This window comes from Leguminivora glycinivorella, chromosome 12, assembly GCF_023078275.1.
Source record: "Leguminivora glycinivorella isolate SPB_JAAS2020 chromosome 12, LegGlyc_1.1, whole genome shotgun sequence".
NCBI lineage: Eukaryota > Metazoa > Arthropoda > Insecta > Lepidoptera > Tortricidae > Leguminivora > Leguminivora glycinivorella.
In genome coordinates, this window is record NC_062982.1 from 7,146,571 (window position 1) to 7,172,671 (window position 26,101).

Consider the following 26,101-nt stretch of genomic DNA (forward strand, 5'->3'; position numbering starts at 1 on the left):
GGACTCGGTGAAGTGCCTCTCCATTTCCTTGTATCACAGCACTCTCTTAAAATAGCGCGTCAAATGCGTGTAAACCGCCACGTATAGGTATAAGTACAAATTATATTCGAATTTTGAGCTGATAAAGGTTTCAAATTCAAAACCAAATCTCTAATGGCAACAACTTCTTTACTAACATTTACTAACCATCAGACCAAACTTTATCTTAGCAAAATTATAAATTGTCAGTGACGCAAATATACAGGCGTTAATCGTGACATGAAAGCGAATGTTGAATGAATCATCCAATAGTATTTCGCCTATTCATTCATCAACATTAGCTCATGTATTTCGTGCTTGCCTCAAATATTTAGCAGATTAAAAAATAACCACTTTTTAATTTGAAAATGTACCTGCGCTATGTATGCAAAAGCTTAACCATACCTTACTTCAGTCGACATCAAAGATATTATTATATTTACTTTTGGCTTATTACAACGGCAAAGTACACTGTATACAACTATAGAGGTACATATATTTGCCTGTTACACAGCACAAGGGGTTTAGTATCCATAATGGTGGTAAGTGAGCCGCATAGTGCATCCAGGCACACTAGTCTGGGAGGTGTGACCTACATCGCGCCCTCGCTAAATGTTCCGTGCCTTTTTGTGTCACCCAATTGAGACAAGCCGGTAAGGTCGGATATTTTTGTGCTGAGCCTTTTCTGGAAATGTTCGCTTTCGTTGCAAATATGGTTGTTTTTGTAGGAATTTCGCTAATAATGTCGCTTAGTTTACTATGCACAGAAAATCCCATTAAGGACTTTTGAATGAAGAGGATTCTGCTGAAAACCACATAAATAAAATAAGAAGAAATATTTGACAGGTTCCTCGTGCGTCACTGTGTAACACAAAACATAATTCCAATAAAAACAAATATGAACTTAAAGATGAATAAAGCGTCACGACCGAAATGAAGACAGTAAGTAATATATCACCAACAAGACTCCAGCACGATAGTGAATGCAAATTTAGTGCAATTGTCAAACCGGCACGAAACCATGACATTAGAGCCACAGGTAAAACAATAAGCCCTTAAACCGAAGCGATACCACAAACCGTCGATAAGCCATCGCAAGCTCTGCTGACCCTACCCTCGTCAACTTTGACAGAGGCATTCGAGAACTGCGCCCAATCTTCCACACTCCGTCCAATGAACACGTAGAGGTGAACGAAATCCGAGCGAATTAATCTTTCCCTAAGCCGAAAACTAAAACCCCTCGGGCAAGTATAGTCGTTGACATTAGCATTCCGAAATCAAGTCATTCGCTAGAGCGCAGATTACCTCACGCAAGATTTTCGACGTAGAAAGGATGATAACCGTACAGAGCGGGTTGTCCGCATATACTGCTTAATTATGCAGGATCTAAGGATATCCATGCAAACAGCGTTACGCACATGAACCATTATTGTAAAATGAGAAAATCTTGAATCTCCATTCATGACACGATGACGTGTGTCTAACCCTTCTCACATTCGCAGTTCGTCGCTCCTGTCCGTTATAGACATTAGGGAAATCTGCGTTGAAATATTCCACGTTCAACTCATGACCAGTGGGTATTTGCATGGTAATTTGCTAGGTTTTGTCGCTGTTTCTTGCAGTGCTACGTGATTTATGATTTTGTCATCATTTACCAGCTGCTGCATATTTTTTCTTTGACCATTTATATAAACTAGTTTTTGAGTAGATCTACTGCCTTATGTACCAAGTGTCGTCATGTCGTGTAAAGTGAGTATCATTATAGTTTGTCATTTTTGGTAGGATTATTTATTTTACTCTTTCAGGATGGAAGAAATCTTCACAGAAATTCTGAAACAACTTTCTTTAAAGTATTGTAAGCTTTACAAAGTCAAAAGCTTTTGTCATAATCCACGTAAAACATCACAATAAGAATCTAGGTAAACATTGTATAATCTTACTTGAAATATTCTCCATTGCTTAACGTGTATGAGTAGGCACGGAAGAATTTTATATCGGAACTAATGGAAGAAATAACAAGTACCCCATTATGTGTCGTAAATGTACGATCGATATAAATCGTATTACAGCCAACGCGGCAACAAACCCCTTGGGGCCGGCAGTAATCTCTGCAGAAATTCGATTTAAAACAACTTACATCGAAAACTGATCCCACGAGCTCCTGTAGTTCTGAATCTATTACGTAATGTAACCGACCCACTTCCCCCGACGGGGTGACCAAAGCCGTCCTCCGAAAAGGTTAAACTGCAAACTCCTTATAAACACAACTATATATAATACAAGGAAGTGTATATTGTCATTGCTTAGGCAGCTCAAGAGAGACATTTCGATAAACCAGTTTAAATAAGATCTCAAGACTCTCAAAAATTATTGGTTATTGTGGAGTGCTCTTACACTGGGTTTTATTTATTAAGCAATTGGGATAAGTCCAAATCCGTTGTGACGCCTACGCTAGTGTTACTCCGGCCTACTATGATTACCATAATCTTCAAAACTTCCGAGACTGTTACGAGGTTATGCATATCGTATATCTTAGTCGGGAGAGGTTTGAATTTATATCGGTACATTTGAGTGCGATCTGCGAGTTTGTGGAGTATTTTAATACCACAATTGAATATTAAGATTTGCACGATTTATGTTCCGAATGGATCGTTTTATTATTCAGTGCCTGGAAGAAGAAGTTACTAAGTATATCATAATTTTTAACTCCTCCGCGTTGACATTATAATATTCAGGGAGCATCAATCATTCAATGTCAACTATCAAGAAAACAATGGGATTTCAGAGCACCATATCTGTAACTTCGTACCATTAATTTATTATTTCTAAAAGCGGAAATATGTAACTATTTTTCTAAAATTATCTGTAAAGTAGGTACACCCTACTCCATTAATCTATTACTCTTGACTAGGCAATCTTATATTATAAAATTAACCTTCCCATTAGGGTACTGACGCCACAACTACAGACAACGGAGGCAGGTTAAATATCGATCCACCAAAAGGTCACAACTCAAGACAGCTATAGGCCGAGGACGTTTTACTTATGCATATAACATAATAGTAACCTAACAGTCTACGATTATTTACATTGACAACGCTCCGCTGAATCGGAAACTATTCGCTGATAATGTATCGGAGATGAACGGTTATATGAGATGATTAGCATGTAATAACCGAAAAAACGAAGGTTGCTTCACGTTATAATAATGACTTCTTAGCTAAAAATAAATTTTCCGAGCAATAATTTGTCGATAGACGCGCCATTAGCGAGTGACAAAAAGTATGTCAACAGATTTTCTCAAGCGGGAGTCAGGGCCAGTCATTTACCCGTCGCTAAACAATTCAGGCCATATCAGACGATGGGGAGAGTAAACAAACAAACTGACACCATGACACGGCCAACAGACAGACGTGTGACTCATGCAAACAATAAAGTTACACTCGTAACAGTCGTAACGCTTTAAAGTGGACCACTTCACCGCGTTACTGTGTGAAAAAGATAAAATCCCTTATCACCTCGTAATATTGATCACCTCGCTTTGAATCAAGTACCTGGTTTCAATCTAGGATTAATTGGATTTACTAGTATCGTGTGAAAAGTATTTATTAACATCAGTTAAGATTATTTGCGTATCTAGATGAGTTGCCAAACGCGATAACAGTGAAAGCGAAAACAATGGATCAGTCCAACGACCTATCATGTGAGGCATTGCGTAATATATCTGCGGTTATAATTAATTTACTCTGGTAGTTCTCAGAGCTTTCATAGAATAAGACGATCCTAAATTAATCAGTACAAATTGTCTATTAATTTTGCGGCTGAAGTTGGGAGCAGTCGTAGGCATTACACGCCTCTGGGTAGTAATAAATGAGTCGTTCCTAGAACGCATTTGCTTGCAGCTGCTTTTATAGCGACGACATAATTTTAGGAATTGGACGATACGGAAATGATACCAGCAGTTTAACTGCGATGCTTTGGTGTCTAGTCAGTAAAGGGTTTATTGTCGTAATTATTTAGACATAAATACGAGAAGATGTTAGTGATGAGATTCAATCCTTTAAAATTATTATCCTAAATATTATCATGACATATATATCAAGGGAATACATGGTAATGCCAAAATATATATACAAAAAATTATCGTTGCGTGGGAGGCACATATCACAAAATGGCCAAGGAGTCAGAAAGAATCCATTTGAAAATCAAATCTCAGAGGAAAGTTGCACCAAATTGCAGGATGTGGCGAATTCATCATTTCTCTAGATAATTTCAGTCATTTGACTAAATCCCTGACTCTGTTTAGTGAGATTCAAAATCGACCAATGACACGCCACGTTTTGTCATTTCACTAGATTTGTTAGGGATTTGATCAAATCCCTGAACCTGACAGTGAGTTGACGAAACGAACTCAAAAAGTCAAGTTTTAACAGCCTAAACAAATTTAGGGAAATGATAAAGTCTCAACTGGTGATTTGATCAAATGTCTGAACTGGTTTCGTGAAATGACAAAGCCAGGAATCTAATATATCCAATTAGATTAATTAGACTCTTGCCTTTGTCACTTGATTTGATTGAATCCTTAACTAGATTAGTGAAAAGGTAAAATTGAATCCGTTTTTAAGAGTTTTTGGTTTTCTATAAATAAGAAAAAAATAGAATAAGTGAAGAAACAAAGCTAAAAATGTTTCATTTTAAATTATTTTCATATTTATTAAAACATTTTGTCTTTTCACTGAACTTGTTTAACGAAATGATAAAACTAGTTGACTTTATAAGCTCGTTTCGTCAACTTACTGACGTGGTTCAGGGATTTTATCAAATCCCTAAACAAATCTAGTGAAATGACAAATTTGTGGCGTGTCTGTTGGTCGTTTTTGATTTAACTAAACAGAGTAAGGGATTTAGTCAAATGACTGAAATTTTCTAGAGAAATGATAAAATGGATTCGCCATTTTGACATCCTGCGTGATTTGATCATATCCCTTAGTGATTTGATGAAATCTCTGTTTTGGCCATTTCCCTGCGATATATACAATGAAATATAAAAAGGATGTTTAGCAATGCAAACATATTTTTACATGAACACCTAGAGAAATAAGAGTGGCAAGGAACGTTACAACACCGCCAGCAAACAATTCATAAAAATCATAAAATAAAAATATATAAATATTGTAAAATGTGTAGGACATAAATGGACCAACCTTATCTGGTGCATACAATTGAAGCAGTGAAGACGAAACTGGGAACATTCTCGGGAGCATCACTACATCAGTGCATCGAACCCCACACATTACAAGACGATTACGTAATGGATGGGACCACGGTTGGGCAACAGACAATTGAGCCAATAAGACGAAAGCGCTCAAGTGGACGAGCGCTATTAATGTTACTTTAATGGTAATTCCTGTCTCTTGTTCAGTAAATAATGCCCCAAGTCTGCGTCGCTTTCAGGAATTTCACTGAACTACACTGCAAACGTTTCATAATCCTTTCACTTATTTTATTTGCAACAAAATAAGACCCTGAAAATTATAATTGTTTTTAATCTTTGCAGAAAGAGTGATCGTCCGCACTAAGTAAAAAAAGGCACACCACATCAAGATAGTATATGAAAAGTATCCTAACGTTTTACATTTCATTATAATAACAGAAATACAAAAGTATAAACGACCTCACGCAGTTGATATTGAATAGTGTGTTGAAGGCAATCAAAATGGGTTGTAAAGAAGATGAACCGTCGGGAAATTCAAAAAGAATCGTATAAAAGTACGCCTTTACGCGGTATTTGAATGGGAAGGAGCACAATGGGGCGGGTCGGCAAAAAGCCGTTCGACCAAGCCGCGACTGTGATGCTGACGTTACTCCCAATTTTCCTAGGGCAGAGTCGAACATACACAAAGCAAAGGCTGCTTAGATCCATCGTCCTCCTAGTGTTATCCCGGCATTTGCCACGGCTCATGGGAGCCTGGGGTCCGCTTTGACAACTAAGCCCAAGATTTGGCGTAGGCACTAGTTTTACGAAAGCGACTGCCATCTGACCTTCCAACCCGGAGGGTAACTAGGCTTTATTAGGATTAGTCCGGTTTCCTCACGATGTTTTCCTTCACCGAAAAGCGACTGGCAAATATAAAATAACATTTCGCACATAAGTTCCGAAAAAGTCATTGGTACGAGCCGGGGTTCGAACCCGCGACCCCGGATCGAAAGTCGCACGCTCTTTCCGCTAGGCCACCAGCGCTTTTTTTTAACCAACCATCGTTATTTTACAAACCATGCACTGTTCCGTCATCACTAAGGAAACAAACAAGACTTCAATATTTACTCGTATGTAATAACGAATTATTTCTTGATTTTTCTCAGATTTGCTAGATCGAATCTTTTTGGTGTTAATTACATAACAGAAACCTAAAACAATGTTCCTGTCGATGCCGGGTCCAGTTATTGAACATACCCGAGTACTCTATTAGATAATACTCAAAAGTAGATTAGAATTGGAAGTAACACTGGTTGATATTATGATTGGACTCACAGTTGGCAATATTAATACAAGGGTATGAAAACAATACAATGTTCCTGTGCGGTCGAGTGATCTTACCCGCATACTTTATTATATCACAGTCCTGAAACTTGGTACGTAGTTACAGTTGTTACTCTAGAAGTTTCTACAACGCTGAGTGGTCTCAGAATCCGACTCGTTGTTTAAAGCATGAGTAACACAAGGGTAGGGAAACAATACAATGTTCCTGTGCGGTCCAGTGATCTAACGTACCCGCATGCCTTATTATATCATAGTTCCGTTCTGTAACTTGGTAAGTGCAATATAGCAACGAACAAATATTTTAATCACTTTTTAAACACACATCAGTGCCGAAGCGTTTTATTTCGACTGTTTAATGTTCAACTAGCCTTTTCAAATAAGTACACGAGTGCGATTCTGAAGATGTACAGCTTCTGAAGTAAAATGTAAAGTCTGTTTGGATTTTTTTACAAACAGTCTTCTTTGTATGTGTTTTTTTCCCTCACTAGTGGGTAAAGTAATTTGACCTTGAATAAAGTCAAATTAACTGCTTTAAAATTGATAAAAGTAGGTGAATCTAGTAATAAAGATGATTTACCACATGTGAACTACTGGAAGCAAGTGATAAACGCATTTTTTGCGTTGTAGTTTCCTCGCTATAGTGAGGGGAAAAGTTTTGTGTTACACTCGGGTGCAAATGTATTTTACTTCTCGTGTGTTAAAAAACTCGCAAGTTCAGGATTCTATTCTCGAACCACTCGCTTCGCTCGTGGTTCAACTATAGAATCCTTTCACTTGCTCGTTTTTCAATTCCACACTCGGCGTTAAAATACAACTTTGCCCCCTTGTATAACAAATAACTATTGTATGCTTGTACAGTAGCATAACAAATTTAACCGAAAATTTAATTATACTCATCTAATTTCCTTTGCAAACAACATAATAAAGCAGACAACGTAACTAAATTTAAATGCAGATGTTAAGGTTATAAATCGCTTCTGTGCCATTTCTCCGAGCCTACTTTACATTTTCACTTTCTACTAATCGCTCTTTTGTCCAGCAATGCTTCGTTGCTAAAAGTAGGCTATTGTCCTCCGTAATAAGACTAATAAATCATTGCTATTACCAAAGACATATATAACTCCGTATAGACGGATAAAGTCTAAGAAAATAAAACCGGCCAAGAGCGTGTCGGGCCACGCTCAGTGTAGGGTTCCGTAGTTTTCCGTATTTTTCTCAAAAACTACTGAACCTATCAAGTTCTATATATTTTCCTAGAAAGTCTTTATAAAGTTCTACATTTGTGATTTTTTTCATATTTTTTAAACATATGGTTCAAAAGTTAGAGGGGGGGGGGGACGCCCTTTTTTTTCCTTTAGGAGCGATTATTTCCGAAAATATTGATATTATCAAAAAACGATCTTAGTAAACCCTTATTCATTTTTAAATACCTATCCAACAATATATCACACGTTGGGGTTGGAATGAAAAAAAATATCAGCCCCCACTTTACATGTAGGGGGGGTACCCTATAAAACATTTTTTTTTTCAATTTTTTTTTTTGCACTTTGTTGGCGTGATTGATATTCATATTGGTACCAAATTTCAGCTTTCTAGTACTTACGGTTACTGAGATTATCCGCGGACGGACGGACGGACGGACGGACAGACAGACATGGCGAAACTATAAGGGTTCCTAGTTGACTACGGAACCCTAAAAACGTACCTCAAAGCCCTACAGAAAAACGTACGGTGGCCTAGATGGCATTACACCTTTGGGGTACGCTCAGCTAGATGGCGCTAATATTAATATTTGAGATTTTAAAACATATCAAGCTAAGAATATAGGCCAAATTGTCAAAACTGAGGTTCAAAAGTTTTAAGCATGTGTCAAGACTTCAAGAGATGGCAGTCTATGCACTGTGATTACACATTTTACTTCGACAGTAACTCTCTATAATACTCGATCCTCTTTGCTATTACATTGCGAAAGTGTAAATAAAGCGTATCATTAACTCGAAAATTATTTCTGACTTTTCAACACAGAAGATAGTTTATGCTTCAAGTGGTATAAGGTACTTAACAGCTGAAATTTAAAAATGTTTAATAGGTCCTTATTAGGCACTTTTTTAATTATAAACTGGCCAGTGATTGACCTTAGTCGCACCTGATGGACTTAGTATAAAGATCCTTTAGGCATGGCAAGCCACATTAACATCTCCCATGGGTGATCGTGGGAATTGAAGGCGATTAATTAAGTCTTATTAAGATTGTTACGACGACCCGGATAATTAATTAAATTTTAATTATTTCTAACATCTAAAGGCAAAAAAGAATGTAAAATGCAATACAACTGTAAAGCAGAAGGTAATGTCAAACAAATTAAATCCTAGGCCACTCTACCCTGTCTTATTAGAATAGAAGTATAAACATTTACTCGTGAACACAGACAAGACAAAATCCACATAATAACAACTAGACAGAAAGGAATGAAGTGCCACGAAATGGCCTCATCTCAGCGTGTTGCTGGTGGCTTCCAGCGCTGATCTTCCGATGAGACCACCAAGCTATTATTTGCCATAGAAGTAACTGATGTACACTGTGAAAAGGATAAAAATTCGTTGATTGTACGCTTACGAACTTATGCACCAAAGCTTACGAGCTTGTAGGTACTATTTAAACCTAAGTTTGAGTGCAACTAGGGTTACAAATGGAGACTAAAATAGATGCAACTTGATACGTGTTCGTGCCAATGAAACAATAACGACTGGGTTCACGTTCTACAAACAGCAAAATTACTTGGCTGTTGGTACCTAAACCCTACTGGCATTGACGTAAGTGTGTAAACAGCCAGTTGCAAGTTAGTAACTTTGCAGGGACCTGGATGTTATTCCAACCTCTCATTAAAGCGTAGGGAGTCGAAAGCTAGGTTTCCGCTTGATGCAGTACTGCTTCATAAAACATTTTTTTACAAAAATGCGCTTTGGCACTATATGCAACAACCACCAACTATTTTTGCTACTCCAAGGCTTCATTACAAATTTTCGCCTTCATTATTAGATAAAAGTGGGACGTCCTCTGAATATTTTTTAAGTTTAGCAGCATTGAACTTTATACTCTTTTTAAAGTGTAATTTACTTTGGCCTTCCCGCGCTTTGGACTCTTCTGGTTACACGGCTCAGACTGTCCCAACGTTATCGACGGAAGTCTGCTATCAATCAACTGCGATAATGTAGACGTTGAACCGTGGCCGGAAAAACCTGATTTGAGGATATTGGAGATGACACGGTGCGATATTGCGTGGGTTCAATGGATCCATCACAGCGCCGGCGACGTTATAATGGGACTTGCTTGTCTTATTTGGTCGTTATGCAATGTGGCCTTGGGGATCGTGCTTTTAAATTTTTCACGCGTTTTATTCAAAGTTGTTATATTTAAAACACGTTTGATAGTAGTCATTCCTGCTTACATTATTTGTTAGCTTAGTTGGGAGTCATAAGTTTCATCATAGGCTTTTAGCAATCAATTTACTACAAAACGTATAGCTCCACCATTCTGCACTAGTTTAATCGTGTTAGAATTCCTTGTCTATAGTATAATATGGGCTATGTTCCAGGAGCTTTACTCTCAGGCTATTCAAGTAACAGTGACATGAGAGACAATGTAAGTACCTATTATAAAGAACACGAGGAAGATCATGTGTTCGGTATGAATTATGGAATAAAAATAACATCAATAATGTATGAATCAACATGACAGTGGGATTAAAAACTACGGCGCAAGTACTAGGAGACAAGAAGTTAACAGGAGCCATATACGGTGAGTCTGTTAAGTAGCGTGCGAGCTGATTCACCACTTGAAGGTCGCTCCCACCCGTCTACGAGCGGTGTACTTCCGTTGTGATTACTCATTGTTTTACATAAATTGTTTTTAGATGAGGACCGGGCTTAGTGACAATAACAATTTAAAGGACAGCCCTGTTGAACCAAGAATGAAGACGCAAGATGTTTGATTGTAAAGCGGCTCTGAGATCGAAATTTTCCGTATGACCGATAATTAGTTTGCTTTAAAATTAGATTCAGGTAAACAGGAGGCCTAGTTTTAAATTTGTTGACTTTTCTTGTTTAACTTCATTGATACATTGTGTTAACACAGATTAGGCTAATAAAGTACTAGGCGAGCATGATCGATCAGTGACAGCAGCACGAGGGTAATTAGGACCGGTAACCTGCGAGCTGTGTATTCATAAAGCGCTTGCGAGTCGACTTCGAGCAGGCCAGTGTAACTTGACTACAATCAGTGACAGCAGTGTACTGAATTTACACTGGTTACAGCTTTGGTCGATCAGCGATTGATATGACACCCCTGATCTGAGCCAAGGAGAAACCGCTTGTTTGGCGGTGGCCCCGATCTGCGACACTTATCTTGAGTTGATAATAGACCGCGCGCAAACTATTTATGGCTTACACGGATGTCGATATGGTGTGATTTATAACGAATCAGGTAATGGAGGCAAGAAACACTCATTGCTTTGTGAAGCTTTTACATTACACAACGTCGGTCTGTGTCAGTCAATGGCTGTTGACCCTCTTAATACTTTGGGAGGTACATTAAGCTTCTAATCTTAGTTGTGGTCTAACTTAGAGCACTAGATCTTTATGCGGCTTAATCAGGGCAAGCCAAGCTAATTTAGGCTTTTAGACATCGAGAAACCGCGAAGATTCGTAAGGAGGGGGGCTACTTCAGCACTTGGGTAAATGTTTGACATAAGATCATTTGACCGTCTCGGACATCTGCAGAACGTATATTTTTAAACGTCGTTCAAGCTAGTCTGATGCTACCCATACAAAATTGGGCTCACTCTCGTTTAGAAACTCCGCATCAAATATTTGATGTTACTTGGGGTACAAGAATTTCATAACGTCTTGTTCACATAACTGTAATAAAAGAAATATTGAATTACCTTTATCAGACTCGAGTAGGGACAAAAGATATCCAAGCTAGCACAAAAAGACAGATTTTATGATTTATTCCTAGGTATCTACATGAACCTACACCTTAATTTTTTATAAAAAAATAAATCATTCTTTTATATACATCATTTTCCATACATTTGCTTCTCAAAACTTTTGATTTTGTGGTAAGTGGAATATGCACACGTCATTGTGAAAAGTGTATAAAGTAACTACGACGTTATGCTTGTGAATGAATGTAATACCAAATACTACGATTTGCTTCTGAACTTAAGACTTTATGCCTAAAATATTCAGTGCTATGAGAAAAGAAGTAAAATTTTGAGTTTATAACATAACATAACATACAATCACGCCTGTATCCCATGAAGGGGTAGGCAGAGCATATGAAACTACTCAAGTTTCAATGCCACTCTTGGCAAATAAGGGGTTGACAGAAAACAAAACTATTACATTGCAGTGACAGGTTGCCACTTGCCAGCCTCTCGCCTACACCGCAATTTTGAGTTTATGCCGCTTTAATACCGATTAATTTAGATTATTACTGAAATTTAAGTTCGATCTAATAAATTGAGCATAAATAACGTAATAATAAATAAAATACCCTGAAGGACGGTACGGTCGACATTTGTCGGGCATGCCGCCGTCCCGGAGAGTCACTCAGGCATATCATTTCCGGTTGTTCTCATCTTGCTAACGGCGAGTACTTGCACAGACATAATCTCGTAGCCAGGATTATTCACCAGCAACTTGCTCTTCAATACGGCCTTGTGGACCGCGAAGTACCGTACTACAAGTACTTGCCTGCGCCAGTTCTTGAAAATGGTCGTGCCACGCTCTATTGGGATCGATCTATTATCACTGACAGGACTATTGTAGCCAATAAGCCTGACATTGTGATAATAGATCGACCGCAACGCCGGGCCGTGCTCGTTGACATCACCATCCCCCATGATGAGAATCTCGTGAAAGCCGAGAAGGACAAGTCCAGTAAGTACCTAGACTTGGCTCACGAGATAACCGCCATGTGGGATGTTGATTCAACGATCATTGTTCCGATAGTCGTTTCAGCGAACGGTCTCATAGCGAAGAGTCTCGACCAACATCTTAAGAGACTCTCGCTAGGTGGCTGAATCAAGGGCCAGATGCAGAAGGCGGTGATCTTGGACACGGCGCGGATAGTCCGACGGTTCCTCTCTCTGCGGCCCTAACCACCGGCAGCTTGGGCCCTGCCCCGCTGCTGGCGGCACCCTAGGTTAGGTTTTTTATAATATGTTTATATGTTTTTATATTGTTTTGTAAATGTTTTTATATTTTATTTTTATATACATATTGTAAAAAACCTAGTAGCCTAGAGAATGAAAATAAATACTGAGAATAAAATAATAATATTAATAATGTACCTAATGTTATTTATTTATGTTTAATTGTCCTTCAGTATTCGAGCATAACACTCAACTCCCGGCTAGTAATTTTAAATTATCACAAAACAAAACTTTCTACAACAAATATTTACTTTAAAATTATTATATATTTCACTAATTAGCTAAAACAATTGAGAGCAATAAGAGTTTTGAATGATTCACGGTTATTTTCATTAGACTTATATTGACCGGGATATAGACCGTGATTACCTTTTTGATTTTTGTCGAGCTCCCGATATTAAAAATCAAAAAGGTAATCACGGTCTATATCCCGGTCAATATAAGTCTAATTGAGAGCAAAACCAGAAAGTGACAATGGTATAATATTAGCGGGTTTTAACTACACTATCTCGCTCTAACTAGCCCTGGATGCAACCCTTTGGTCATAAAATAGGCACTACCTGAATCCGAGGAGTGTCTAACTTAATGATTTTACATATCTTTTACAGACGCGGTGGTAGTTTTGTAAAATAACCAGGCTGATATTACACGTTTTCGTCCAAAAATATACTTCCGGAATTCCGGGGGAGTCTTGTCTTGTTATTTGTTGTGGTTGTCTTTCTATTGTAGTACTAAAGTTTTACAGATTTATTCCAGTAATCGTAACACTAACATCATATATAAGTTTATTTTCTTATAAAACGGCTTTGTAATTAGGTTAAAATTGTATACGTTTTTGACTTAAAAAACAACTATATAATCAAAAGCTGAAAATGTATTCCGCAATGCTTTCCCGATAAATAAATTGCGAACGCTTACGTTGTTTACTTCCATGTCAAGCGAGAATGTCGGGAAGAATGTAAACAAGTTAACTTTTGTACAATAAGGGAAGTATCCGAATTTATTTCTTACTCGGTTGGACTTTGATTTGTGCGAAGTTTTCTTTGAATTACAAATGGATTTCTTAAAAATAAGTACTGTATTGTAATGAACAATACTTTACATTCCGTTTATGTTATGATATAGGTATTATGTATGGAACCCTGATTAAATAAGTAAGGACATGGTGACAACCAATGTAGTCAAATATACTGAAATAATATAATATCTAAGTTAGCTAAATAGAAACATCGTGCAATAACAGATTTCCTGTAGAGTATGGATTAATACAAGGTATAACCTGTTTTATCAATGTACATAAGTTTGATTGCAAATTCTTCATTTCGTGGGAATGTTTCATATATTTCCGGATGAGCATAACCACAATATTCTTTATTGTGTGAAAATCGTGTTAGTTTAAATTGATCTAACACTTCATTGTTTATCCAATAAACTTTATTGCGTTGTAATGTCAATATTAGTAACGTATTTATATTTATTAGTGAACTTGTGTGCAATTGAGTCACGACGGGTGTTGCGTCGCGTCGTGATCCATAGATGGTTCGTGTCGTGTCACATAATTGTACATGGTGTGGCATAACAATTGTATTTACATGTGATCTAACTAAACCACAAATTACTGTGCCAGGGCACAGTATAATAAAGAGTACTATCGTACAGTATGGCCACTCCCGCTCCCCGCTGATAGGCCCACCCCCTCTCGGTTATAGTTACCACCTGTCAAAAACGCGAACAGTCAATCTGTCATATTCATAAGCGTGGTACGCGTTCACCTACACGAGCTTAGACTGTGTGCTAGGAACGCGCCCCTTTCATACATTTGATCGCTAGTGTCCGAGATGTGGCCAGGACAGGACATAATGTGTTATAGGTATTTATAGATTATTATTACATATTGTTATTTAAGTAACAGCCATTATTTCAAACTTTAGGACACTGCGCTTTTTAGAATATTACGAGTCTTAAGTTATGCTTATAATATCTTCGGACACTTTTTCTTAATAGACCCCATTGATAACCTGACAGTGATGCTACAATCTAGAATAGGTCTTCTTTATCTTCACAGTATAAAAAATGTGGGTTAGTGAGTGAGTAAACAGTTAGAACAGTTAGGCGTACTTATATACCTACATATATTAATATAAACGTATAAAATTCTTCTTGCAGAGGCTCTAATGATATATTATATATATCAACAGATCAGCGATCTCTCTAGAATAAGCAAGGGAATTGAGGTACTAGAGTAACGTTACAACGCATATTTTCTAACAACAATGAGTGTATCTATTGGAAAATGGATAAACTAGAAAAGTTTACCGAGAGCAGAGTAAAACTAAACAACAATAGTTCCATATGTTCCATATGCGTCCCGGTCCCGGCACACCGGACATGTCTGCCCGGCGAATAGCCTAACTCCCAACTCTGCCACTAAAGTAAATAAATATCGTTTACTTACACATGCTCGTATCTCACATGTAGGAATAAGACTATTCAGCACAAAATAGGGTTCAAAATTCAGTAAGGATTTGGAAGTTAAAAAGGGTAAGTTGATATAAGCCATATTTTGCTTACATAAGCCTGAGTCATGCGACAGGAATATTGCATATTTATGGAGACGAGGTAAGTACTAATATTTCCATACTCGTGTACTTTTAGTATGTTAAACTGGTCACATTACATCGAAATGAAACACTTTATTGCCTGTAAAATGCAGATAATGGTATGAATGATATATTTACGACATTCGGTAATGTTATCGGAGTAAAAGGAAAACAATTACTCTTATATGTATGACAGTTAAAGTAAATTTATTTGTTACTGTTATTTATGAATAGAACGTTGTTGAAAATGAAATTAAAATTGTATCAACATTAAAAGGCCACTATCTTAAACAAATATTGATATTTAATAAGTCTGGCTTCGCGTTTTAGCTTTGTATACCTTCGTCGAACTTATTAAAACAACATTGAAAAGATAAAGTTCCATGAGATGAAGATCGTCTATAATGAAGACAAGATTTTTCGTCGATTTTAAATAAGACTTAATATTGTAATATTTCCAGAGTTGATGCGTTTTCATAACTTGACGAACACGAATCTGTCTTATTCCTCAGAAAGCTACATAACTTGTATAAAGCGGCCGCGCCTCGAGAAAACATCTTGTAAAACTTTTATATTACGAGTATTGACCTTAATATTTCATGACTTGCCGTATTTTTACCTCAATGAACATTAATCCGTCTTGTTCGGAAAGGCGCTACAAAAATTGGATAAACCTTGTTCGCTGCGAGATATCACCATGTAAAGCTTCTATATTAACAACAAGATAAGTGCTCCTTTTAATTTTACTATAGACGATCCTTAAAAGCGCTATAAATAGAACTTTCCTGTTCCACCGCTTGAAAACTTGAACTCGATTGAGATTACGCAAAAATCTCGCTTGAGTGCTTATATGCGAGGGTGGACGGAGAAAATTATGTGGAATTAGGTCTAAGCTGAGCTGCAATTTATTCGCAGCTTGCAGACGGCAAATCAGTGCTCGATAATTTGAACTGACTAATAATAGAACTAGTTTATGATCACTTCTAGCCTTGTCGTCTACACCATGGAATGTTGACTATGAAGTCATTGAACCATTACGAAGTACCTATAAGCAATAATCATACAGACAAGTCAATGAAATTCTGGGTCACGTTGTGTTTTAAACTAATGACAATTAAACTCTGGGAGATTCGTCACCGTAAGAAATAGATGAAGGCATAGAACGAAGAGTATACATTAGGGATAAGACCGGCACGAAACACCCACCACTCTCTAGAATGGCGTAAAATAGACTTGCACATGAGGATGGAACCATAAGAAGGCAGTATTAATTGGTAAAATTCAATTTGATACTTTATACATTCTTAATTCTTATAGAAAACACCTTCATCATACTATTTGGTTGTGTGCAAGTTTGCACGGCTTATTTGTGGCTTATCATACAATGGATTTATGAGTATATGTTTATAAATAGTCTATCTGAATTAACCAGCCATATATTAAATTCCACACAGTTACAGTCGCTGATATGACTTCACGAAACAAGAGTGATTCATCGATAAGGAATACGGTATTTATTGCTGAAAATATGACGACAACGTTTGATGGCAATGGGTTTTATGTTACAAACAGAACGAATTTGAAACATGATCAAGAAAATTAACCTTTGTAGGATTGATAAAAGTAAAAATGTATCAGTAACTATAAAGAAACAATCGGATTGAAATATACCCTGTCAATTCTACGGATTGCCTTAGGCGTTGAGATTGCTGAGTGCTGACCTCTTTAAGCCAAATCCCTTAGAAGTAGAACAAATGGAATAGGGGTTCGTGTGATGGCGCTATCTACAAAAAACCCCATGCATGTGGTCAGCAACGGTCATATCATATAATGCAACAGAAACACATCAAACTCACATCAAAATATAATTCTTTGTCAGTCCAGACAGCACGGATGGACTCATAAACAAATTGAAATGAAAGACATGCCCTGAAAATTATATTTGCATTAATTCTCGTTCCCCCTGATTCACCGCCTGTCTCATGATCCAGTTACCCTCATTAAATAAACGATTCGTACTTGATATCATTTTCAGTAACAGATTATTTCCTGTGTGACTCAATAAGGTCCAATCGAGACCCTACTGGATCGTTGAAAGACCAAGCTACTGTTTGTTTTCTCTTTGTATAAACTGGTAAGAGTGAGTGACTGTACTAGTCAGGAAAAAGGAAGAAAAAAACCCCTGTTATATCCGGAAATCGTAGGGAATGTCACGCAAGTGATCCGGGATATCGGGATCTCTGACAAAAACATTTGTTTGCATTGAAAGACATATGTCTTGCCAAGGTATCTACGGGTTTTTGATTTTTAAAAGTGTGTTTACGGTCAAAACAAAAGTTACCGAACAAGCCTGCTTTAATGTCAGTGTTTCCTTTGAATTAGACAGATGATGATTTGGAGCAAAGAAAAAAGGGGTCCTAACATTGCACCGACTTAAACAGAACAAAGAGATGGAGCGTCATAGTCATAGTATTAAACGTCATACATTCCTTTAACTGACCTGGTATGCAAAATTTGATTGACACCACTTGCTTTTTTTTGTCAAAAACCTGTTTACTAACAGGACGCTTTATCGTATTCCTATAAAAATATATTTTAGCTGACAAAATTCCTCTTGACTTTATAAAGAAAATCCTATTAATTGCATAGAAAAGTCGGAAGCAGCCTTAAGACTCGTTAGCCAAGGGTCCCCAAAGAAATATAAGCTGTTTCAAATAATCAATATAGCCGGGATACGCCGTTAACGCGTCAGGGAATTGCGTTTACAAACAAATTTGCTTACGGAAACGACTAGAGCGGCGTTAATCGATTTTACTTGAGCAACAAAACGCTTTTGAAGATTGAATCGCTTTCATCCAGCTTTGCATTGGTACAGCGTAAAAGTTAAATGGCCGTGTTCATATTGGTCGAGTTTGTTGGGTTAGCAGAGATCTGACTTGCGTTATTACTAACAACATACTTAAGCAACTATGGGAACAAATCAAATTATTTTAACAAATATTCTGATTTGTGTTTTTTATGTAGTCACACTACTATATATAAATTAAAAATCGAAATAAGATGTCATATATTAAAAGAAAAATGACGAGTAACACCATTAGTGGTGAAGGCCGGATTCGAACCGGCGTCTTTTAGCAATCCGGACCAAACGCCATCCCCTAGGCGAGGTGGCCTCGGGGTAGTTCATGTGTGCTCGTGACAGGCTGCGGTGCATGTTATTTTAATTTGCACTGCGGTATTTTATTCAAATAAGAATTAAACCAAACCGATAGTGAAAACATTTAAAAGTTACATTCATTTTCAATGTCATTTAGATAAAAGCGCCGTATGTGTATGAAGTCACGAGTCAAGTCAGCATCTTTGTAATAGGACTTACAATAACTTCCTTTGGACATCATCATTAATTGGACAAAGTAAAAATAAATAATATAATATGCATTTGAGTAACTAAGGCATGTTCTAGTATGTTCGTATTATTGTACTCATCTCCCAAAACGTGACGTATCTTGTGACTCTTGTGAGTTATCTTCAGATCAATACAGCAATCATAGATTATGGTCCCAAATATCTAATTATGGCTATGTGGATTAACAACAGGATTAGTCTTATGGTATGACGTCGCTGTATCTATACAAATAGAAACACACAATCTGATAGCTTTTAAATCTTATGTCCTTATGTCGTTTAAGAAAGGGCAATCAAAGCTTTAACTACTATAAGAGGTCGTCAATTCGTCAGGCTTACATAAATGTAGTGCGAAATGTTTTTCCATCGTATTTTTACGGAAAAGTACGAACGCGTCGTAATATTTCAGTCAGTTTCAGTTCAAGAAGTTCTAACATTGTTTGAATTAGCATGACAAATACAAACATTTCCGAGAAAATACAATGGAAAAACTATGTACTAGTACTACATCTGTATTTCGGTTGTATTGTATGGGAACATTGAGGTAAAACTTCACTGAAAACCGCTTAAAGGTGAAAATTAATGAAAATTAAAAAATATATAATCACCAAAAAGTAAGTAAGACCTAAAAACGAGACCTTTGGAGATTTCAAGACTGATTTAAAAAGAAAACGAAACCCTCCGGCCCAATACAGAGAATAACACAAAAATAAAATGTAAAAAAGCCTATCGACTGCTAATGTAGATTGCGCACAGTTACCGAAATTAAACGAACGAAAGCCCTGATTATGGATTCCGTAAGGGCTCCTCAGTATTCGTGGTTACATAACTTAGGTCATAGTGTTACAATTGCTTAGTGAGTCAAACGCTCAGTAGAAACTAGTGGAACTGTAATTATGCGGTATATCTTTTAAGCTAAGAAAGTTTTAAAAGGGGTAATCGGTTCAGAGCCGTGAGTACAAGTTATTAAGATTTCTGTTGCACCAAACCGATTGTCGTCGTTAAAAAGTTAGCTTTCAGCTCTTACAATAATCCTGAAGATCCGTAACAACTACCTCTGCCAACTTACCCTGGTCTGACCCAGTGGTTACTCAGAATGTCCGACTCAGTAAGTCATATATTGTTTGGAATAACTAGCCGAGCTTGAGGGAAAAGAGAACGGATGGGAGGCGAGCAGCAAAAAGTCCGCCAACAGTAAACGGCAGAATAGGTTTTAGATAGCTTTTCTTCTTCTTTTCTTATACGCACTGCCAAGGAGTGGGATTCTTTGCCAACCTCTATATTTCCCAGCTCCTTGAAGGTTGCCGGGGCAACTCAATCAATTCTGAACAGGCACCTTTTGGGCGAGCTCGCTCCATCATAGGCCACGTCTTTGCCTCGGCTAATCTGTGGCCATGAGTAAACCAATTTATAATAAAATAAAAAAAGATGGACCATATAGAATAAACCGGGATTAATACAAACTAATAACTTTCGGCGTTGGTAGGTCTCGGCATCATATAAATAAAGTTTCGAATGAAGGATTGTTATCGGTCAACAAAATGCTGATTTGTGCTTTCGGAGCAAGTCTATTTATAATTAGGTATTTTTACATGGAAAATTCATCGCTTCCTTTCCAGCATGACCTGAATTTAAAAGCTTAGAACACCAATCCAATCCAGCCCAATCGCTTTTAACCAATTGAGCTAGGCCTACGTACGAAAGCCTGCGAATATTGCCCTTTCATCCTTTTTCAATTTATTACTAATGCGGTATCCGAAGGAAGTAATCCTTAAGTTCGCCAAGTAAGGGTTACTTACAGGAATGAATATTTATTTTTCCCGTGACTGGGGTTTATATAATTGTTATCTTAAAGGATAAGATAATATTTGACATCCGTTCCGGTTAAAGATGTTATTGCGCTCTTTTCGTTTGTTTAATCTTGAGGCCGTTGTTACTTGTACCATCTGTTACAATACGACTGTAGTGAATACGAATTTTATTTAATTTGCAGTTAGCTTGATCAATTTTATGAAATCAATCAAATAAATCAGTCACCGTTAGAAGGCGCACAAAGAACATAAACTCAAAGATATACAGTGGATTTCCAAGAATATAAAGTCTAAACTGCAGTCAGAAGTTCGAATGGGACACAATATTCTGTAAACGTTTTCTAAAGTAGCTCTTTGTAGTTATCTGCAAAGCATAAGTGAAGCTAGACATTATTGTCGCCAGTAAGTAGGAAGACTATCTAGCGAGCTGATCGCAGCTCATAAAGTATACGAATCATTACCACAAAGTCACAGGCATGCGGTTGTATATATTAAAAGCAACACTATTTTATCTGATCAATTATAGATCTATATTTCTTGCAAATAAGGGCTACGGATATTCTAGTAACTGTGATGATGCTACAGTCGCTATCAGATACATCGGAGCGGCTAATGGTTCTCACAAATAACTAAACACGCCTGTGTGCATAGCCGAATGCACAAACGCTCACGATAATATCTCTTTCGTAGCTATCTCTATCGCTCTTGCGTATAGGCGCGACAGAGCCAGACTACATTTCTGCGGCGTTTCGGTGGCGTTTCGCGTATGGGCCAGTATTCCGAAGGCGCTAGTGTGCGTGTTCAGATATTTTGAGCACCTCAGTTGCTTCTATTCATCTGTTGGTTAGTGTAACATCTTCAACAATGTTATTTAACCGTAAACCTTAGTACAAAGGCATAAAGGTCTACTACTAGGAACTGTGGTTATCTTAAACGTAACATACCTGTTTCATATCTAGTTACGGAACGCATACAAGTTTACATGTAACTGTAGCGTGGGCGTATATTTTGCATCACAATACGATTGTAGATAATGCATTGTTTACTTTACGTACGTATCTTATGCGATATAGAGTGGTAAATTTAACCCATACCAGGGGCGGCTCACTCCGCGATTCTATCGCCGCGCTACAAGTACATGCTGGCGGCCGCGAGTTCGCGGCCTAATCAGGGGTGGCGCGCGTTCTCACGGAACGCACGTTTGCACTTTCTATTGTTACTTTACGTTGCGAGTTTTTTTTTTTAAGTTTTATATGCGATGTCCGCGTGTGAATCATTTATTTAAAAATCATTTAATCATTTATTTAAAACATCAACACAAAAGTTTACAGTGTTACACCAAAGCACTTATGTGGTAAACATTAATTTATAATATTATTATAATGGCTAATGCTTAGTTAAATAGACATCATGAATAAAATAGGAGAATCTTACACAGATCTACTATTGATTAAGTCCCACGGAAAAGTTTAATAAGGCTTGTGATGTTGGGACTTAAATAAAAAATATAAATACTGTATGTATACCTAGAAAGTACCCAAGACTGGAATATAATAGTGTAATGGCATATTAGCCACTTTCCGTGTTTAGCAGTAACATAATGGTTTACTGCGACATAACGCATATTGCTTGGTCAGCGACAACCCAAACATGTATATATAGGCACACCTATATAACATTTTATCTGAGTATTAATTCGTTTTAATCCATAGGCAACCCTATCGTCCGACGCTGCGCACGTGCGGCTCGTTTCTTTGTTAGAATTTTGTAGGCATTTAAAAGGCGGCATTTCGTAAACATCAAAGCAGTGGGCCTTCTGTACTTGTACTATTATATATTCTGTGCCCATACATTGCCGACGTTCGCATCTCCACGAATTCGCATCTTCGGCTGCTTCGGCAATTATTTTTTATTTTTTATTTGGTTCACCAACAACTGTTTACACTGGCCTACAAAAAATTAGAATTTATACAAGCAAATGGTTTACATACTAAGTGCAACAATTACTTACAGGTAAACACAGCATGCGTTTCATACAAATAAATACTAGAAAAGGTCCCGCCTTAATGGGTTAATAGGGTTTTACTGCATCTACTTCCTTATATTATTATTTTTCAGAACGAATAGATGCCACGATACGCGGCGAGACACAACAGTAAAACTGCAGACTAAATACATGTATTACCAATAGCTACGGATAAAAATTTCTTACCTAGTCTATATTCTGGAAAAGCATATAAGGTTAACCATAGACAGCTATTTAGGTAGATATAAAATCAAATCATATTATTATATTTAAGGAAATAAAAATTACAAAAAAAGCTCTTTAGTTTGATGCTTCCTCAATAACCGTCTTGATCTATTTTGGAGCTACTATTATCCTTAGTAAGCTTATTATGCTAATGTTAGTAGGGAATTTTCAATTAAACAAGGACAATATTGACATATTATGCATTTGCAAATTATGCATTGTCGTAATGTGTTAGCATTAAGATATTAGATAAGCTGATTTCAATAACATCTTCATATTTTCACCCTTTTAGGTAAACTTTATTCAATTTTTACTCATCTTTATGTACGTATGGTATGGAGAATGAGCGGTGAGGCCTTTTCCCAGTAGGACACAACATGCTCTCAAAAAAAAAAGTGGTAAAATCTCACTTGAGTAACAGTTTTCTCTTTGTCTTTTCATAAAACTTAACCCAGGAGGCCAGGACATAAACATTAAAAAGGAAATTCAAGACTTCTTTTATATTGAGTTAAAAATAACCCTGTCACGTTTTTAGATTAGTTCTGTAATCAATTAGAAGTGAATGCGACAATCGCCAAGATTCGATGATCACGCGATATAATGTCTATTTGTGGATCAACTATTATTAGATCATTTGTTGATTTTGTGACAACAACTTCGCATGATCGAACAATTAGAACTGGATCTAAACTCAACACTCACACGAACAATGAAATCGGGACACTGTTTTAAACTTTCACGATTTTTACACATATTTAAAATTGCAAACGGGACTTCAACGCGTATTACTATGTTTTAAGCACTATGTTTTAAACAGTAACCTTAAATGTTTCAAGGACAGCATTGTCCCCGTGGTCTCGGAGCAGACTGGCTGAAGTTGATATCAACATCTTCTAGCTTAATAAAATCTGGTATCTAAAGATTCTAAAGGCACCTTTAAATGGTGTGAGAACGCAATGTGATTTAAATCTTATGCGAAATCGGGCGTCGTCTAAATAACCCTTTATCCTCTTAATATTGAACAGATTCATGCTCTTTCTTATTTAGTAGGTACTCAACTCACTTCTAATAGAAATATTGTGATAGCACTTTACGAGTTGTTGCGATTTATATAATATTAATATTATGTTGAATCATGTTAAAGGCAAAGTTTTTTAATTTACGGCGGTAAGGCTGCATCAAGGTTATAAATAAAGATAAGTCTATAACGGAAACGATTTTCCCTGAGCTTAATTGCACTACAGTTAATATCTTCCTGGAGTTTCCTCTTAGGTACAAACAGTGCAATTCTATAAATAGTTATTTCATTATAATTATAAGGAAAATAATATTACAAGTAACCTATAGGATAGTATACTTACATAATCTACCGAAGCTAAGGGATAGGCGTTTCCTGAGCTTTTGCATTTTGCTCATCGCGCCTCCCCTTTTTTCTCTCATTGTCACGCCTGTAACAAAAAAAGAAAATGTTAATTGAGAAACAGTGTAACCATTGGTTAACAAAACACGGCAATAAAAACACGCCTTCTGCCTAATCCATCTACTATCCAGAAATAAAAGGCGTAGGACGTAAATAGACCCATCAGAATAAAGCAACTATGATTCATAAAATAGTATAAGATTTACACCTTACAAGCGTAGTGGGGTCAAATACTTTTTAGAAAAGGTGACTTCTGTCGACAACATAATAAAAGTTTACGACCCTGGTACACATAATATTACAAGACTAGTACTCGCATTATGTAAGTAATGAGAAAATCTATCACGCTTCTGAGATCTTAGCGAAAATAATACGAGTAGCTTTAACTTAGTCGTATCTACAAAAATACATTATACTTTGAAAATATTAACATTGCAGAAAATATTTATAACCAATTCTCGGAATAGGTACAGTCAGCATTAAAAGTAACGGATCAAATAACGCTTCAGAAGTAACTATCATTCTGTAACCGTTAAACAAAAAGAGATGTATGTCTTAGAATAACCATAGAAATTAGGGGAAAATTGAAGCATAATGTTACTTTTTCATGAATAAGAACTAACCTAACCACAAAATTAAAATTTTGAAAAAAATCCCGACCGCGACATAGTGAACCGATTTTCATAAAACATGGCTAAGAACACTCCCGACTAACTCAGCTTTCACACAAAAAAAACTAAATCGAAATTGGTTCATCCGTTCGGGAGCTACGATGCCACAGACAGACAGACACGTCAAACTTATAACACCCCGTCGTTTTTGCGTCGGGGGTTAAAAAATAAACTTTGCCATTTCTACCCACGAACTGTACAAATTTATCTACCTACCTATTTAGAAAAGTTATCCAGTATGTCAGATGCTTTTGGTGCATGCGTTGTTTCATCCGCCACTATTGATGCTGACTGTACAAGTGTACATTCTGTACAACTAGAAACGGCTGGAAATATTCCTCAGATCGCATAGTGTGTAAGTGTCTTAATACTACGCGTTGTTCCCAATCGTGTTGACAACATATTGAACTGCGCGATATCGCAAAGGTTATCGACATTGGCGCCATTTGAATTGCCACTCGCGCATTCCGTTTAAAAATAACACCTATAAGATTATAATGCGTATAAATATGCCAGAAGCTAAATATAGGTCGAAGCAAATTAATAAAACCCGGGAATGTAAAGAAATGCGACTGTTTACATTTCTAGACAACAATTATTCGATTTGACAGTATCATTCTCTCTGAGTGACAGTTACAGATGAATAGGGTTGGTGACAATCGTAAAGTATGGTATGAAAGAAGATTCTCTATCTCCACGAGATTTGTACTTTGGATTTGGTTTGTGTCAATTTTAAGAAAGAAGCTAGCAGCCTAAGTCTATGGGAATTCAAAGTTGAAAATATTAGGCCGCTTATCAAAAAGATGACTATACTAATCCGCTTTCCCTATCTACCACTAACCCACTGGCCCCACTGCTATACCTATAAGCAACTTCCTATTAAAACATTACTACACCTTCTGCACACAAATATGAAATAAAAGCGTTATAATTAACGCCAATCGGTTCTAAATAACAGTAACCAGCAATAACTCGATACCCGGCGTTATGTACACGAATATAGCGGGAAGTAACAAGTGTTGCGCCGTAATTAATTACACAATTTATACGTCGCAGTCACGCCAGGCTCTCCTTTATAACCAATATACACGACCCAGAGGAAAAAGGTGCTAACAATGTTTCAGCTTCGTAATTCCTAACATATTTTCTCAATTACACGGGCGAGGC

The 26,101-nt window shown here is 37.0% G+C and overlaps 1 protein-coding gene across 3 annotated transcripts in view; it reads right to left on the minus strand.

Annotated features, from left to right (window-relative positions):
* The window catches only part of LOC125232208 (cyclin-dependent kinase 14), a 149,225-nt gene that overhangs the window by 75,122 nt on the left and 48,002 nt on the right, over nt 1–26,101 (minus strand). For all 3 annotated transcript variants that reach the window (XM_048137842.1, XM_048137844.1, XM_048137843.1), the window contains exon 2: nt 24,205–24,291. In XM_048137842.1, the coding sequence (XP_047993799.1) occupies nt 24,205–24,291 (87 nt within the window). The remainder of the gene's footprint in view (nt 1–24,204; nt 24,292–26,101) is intronic.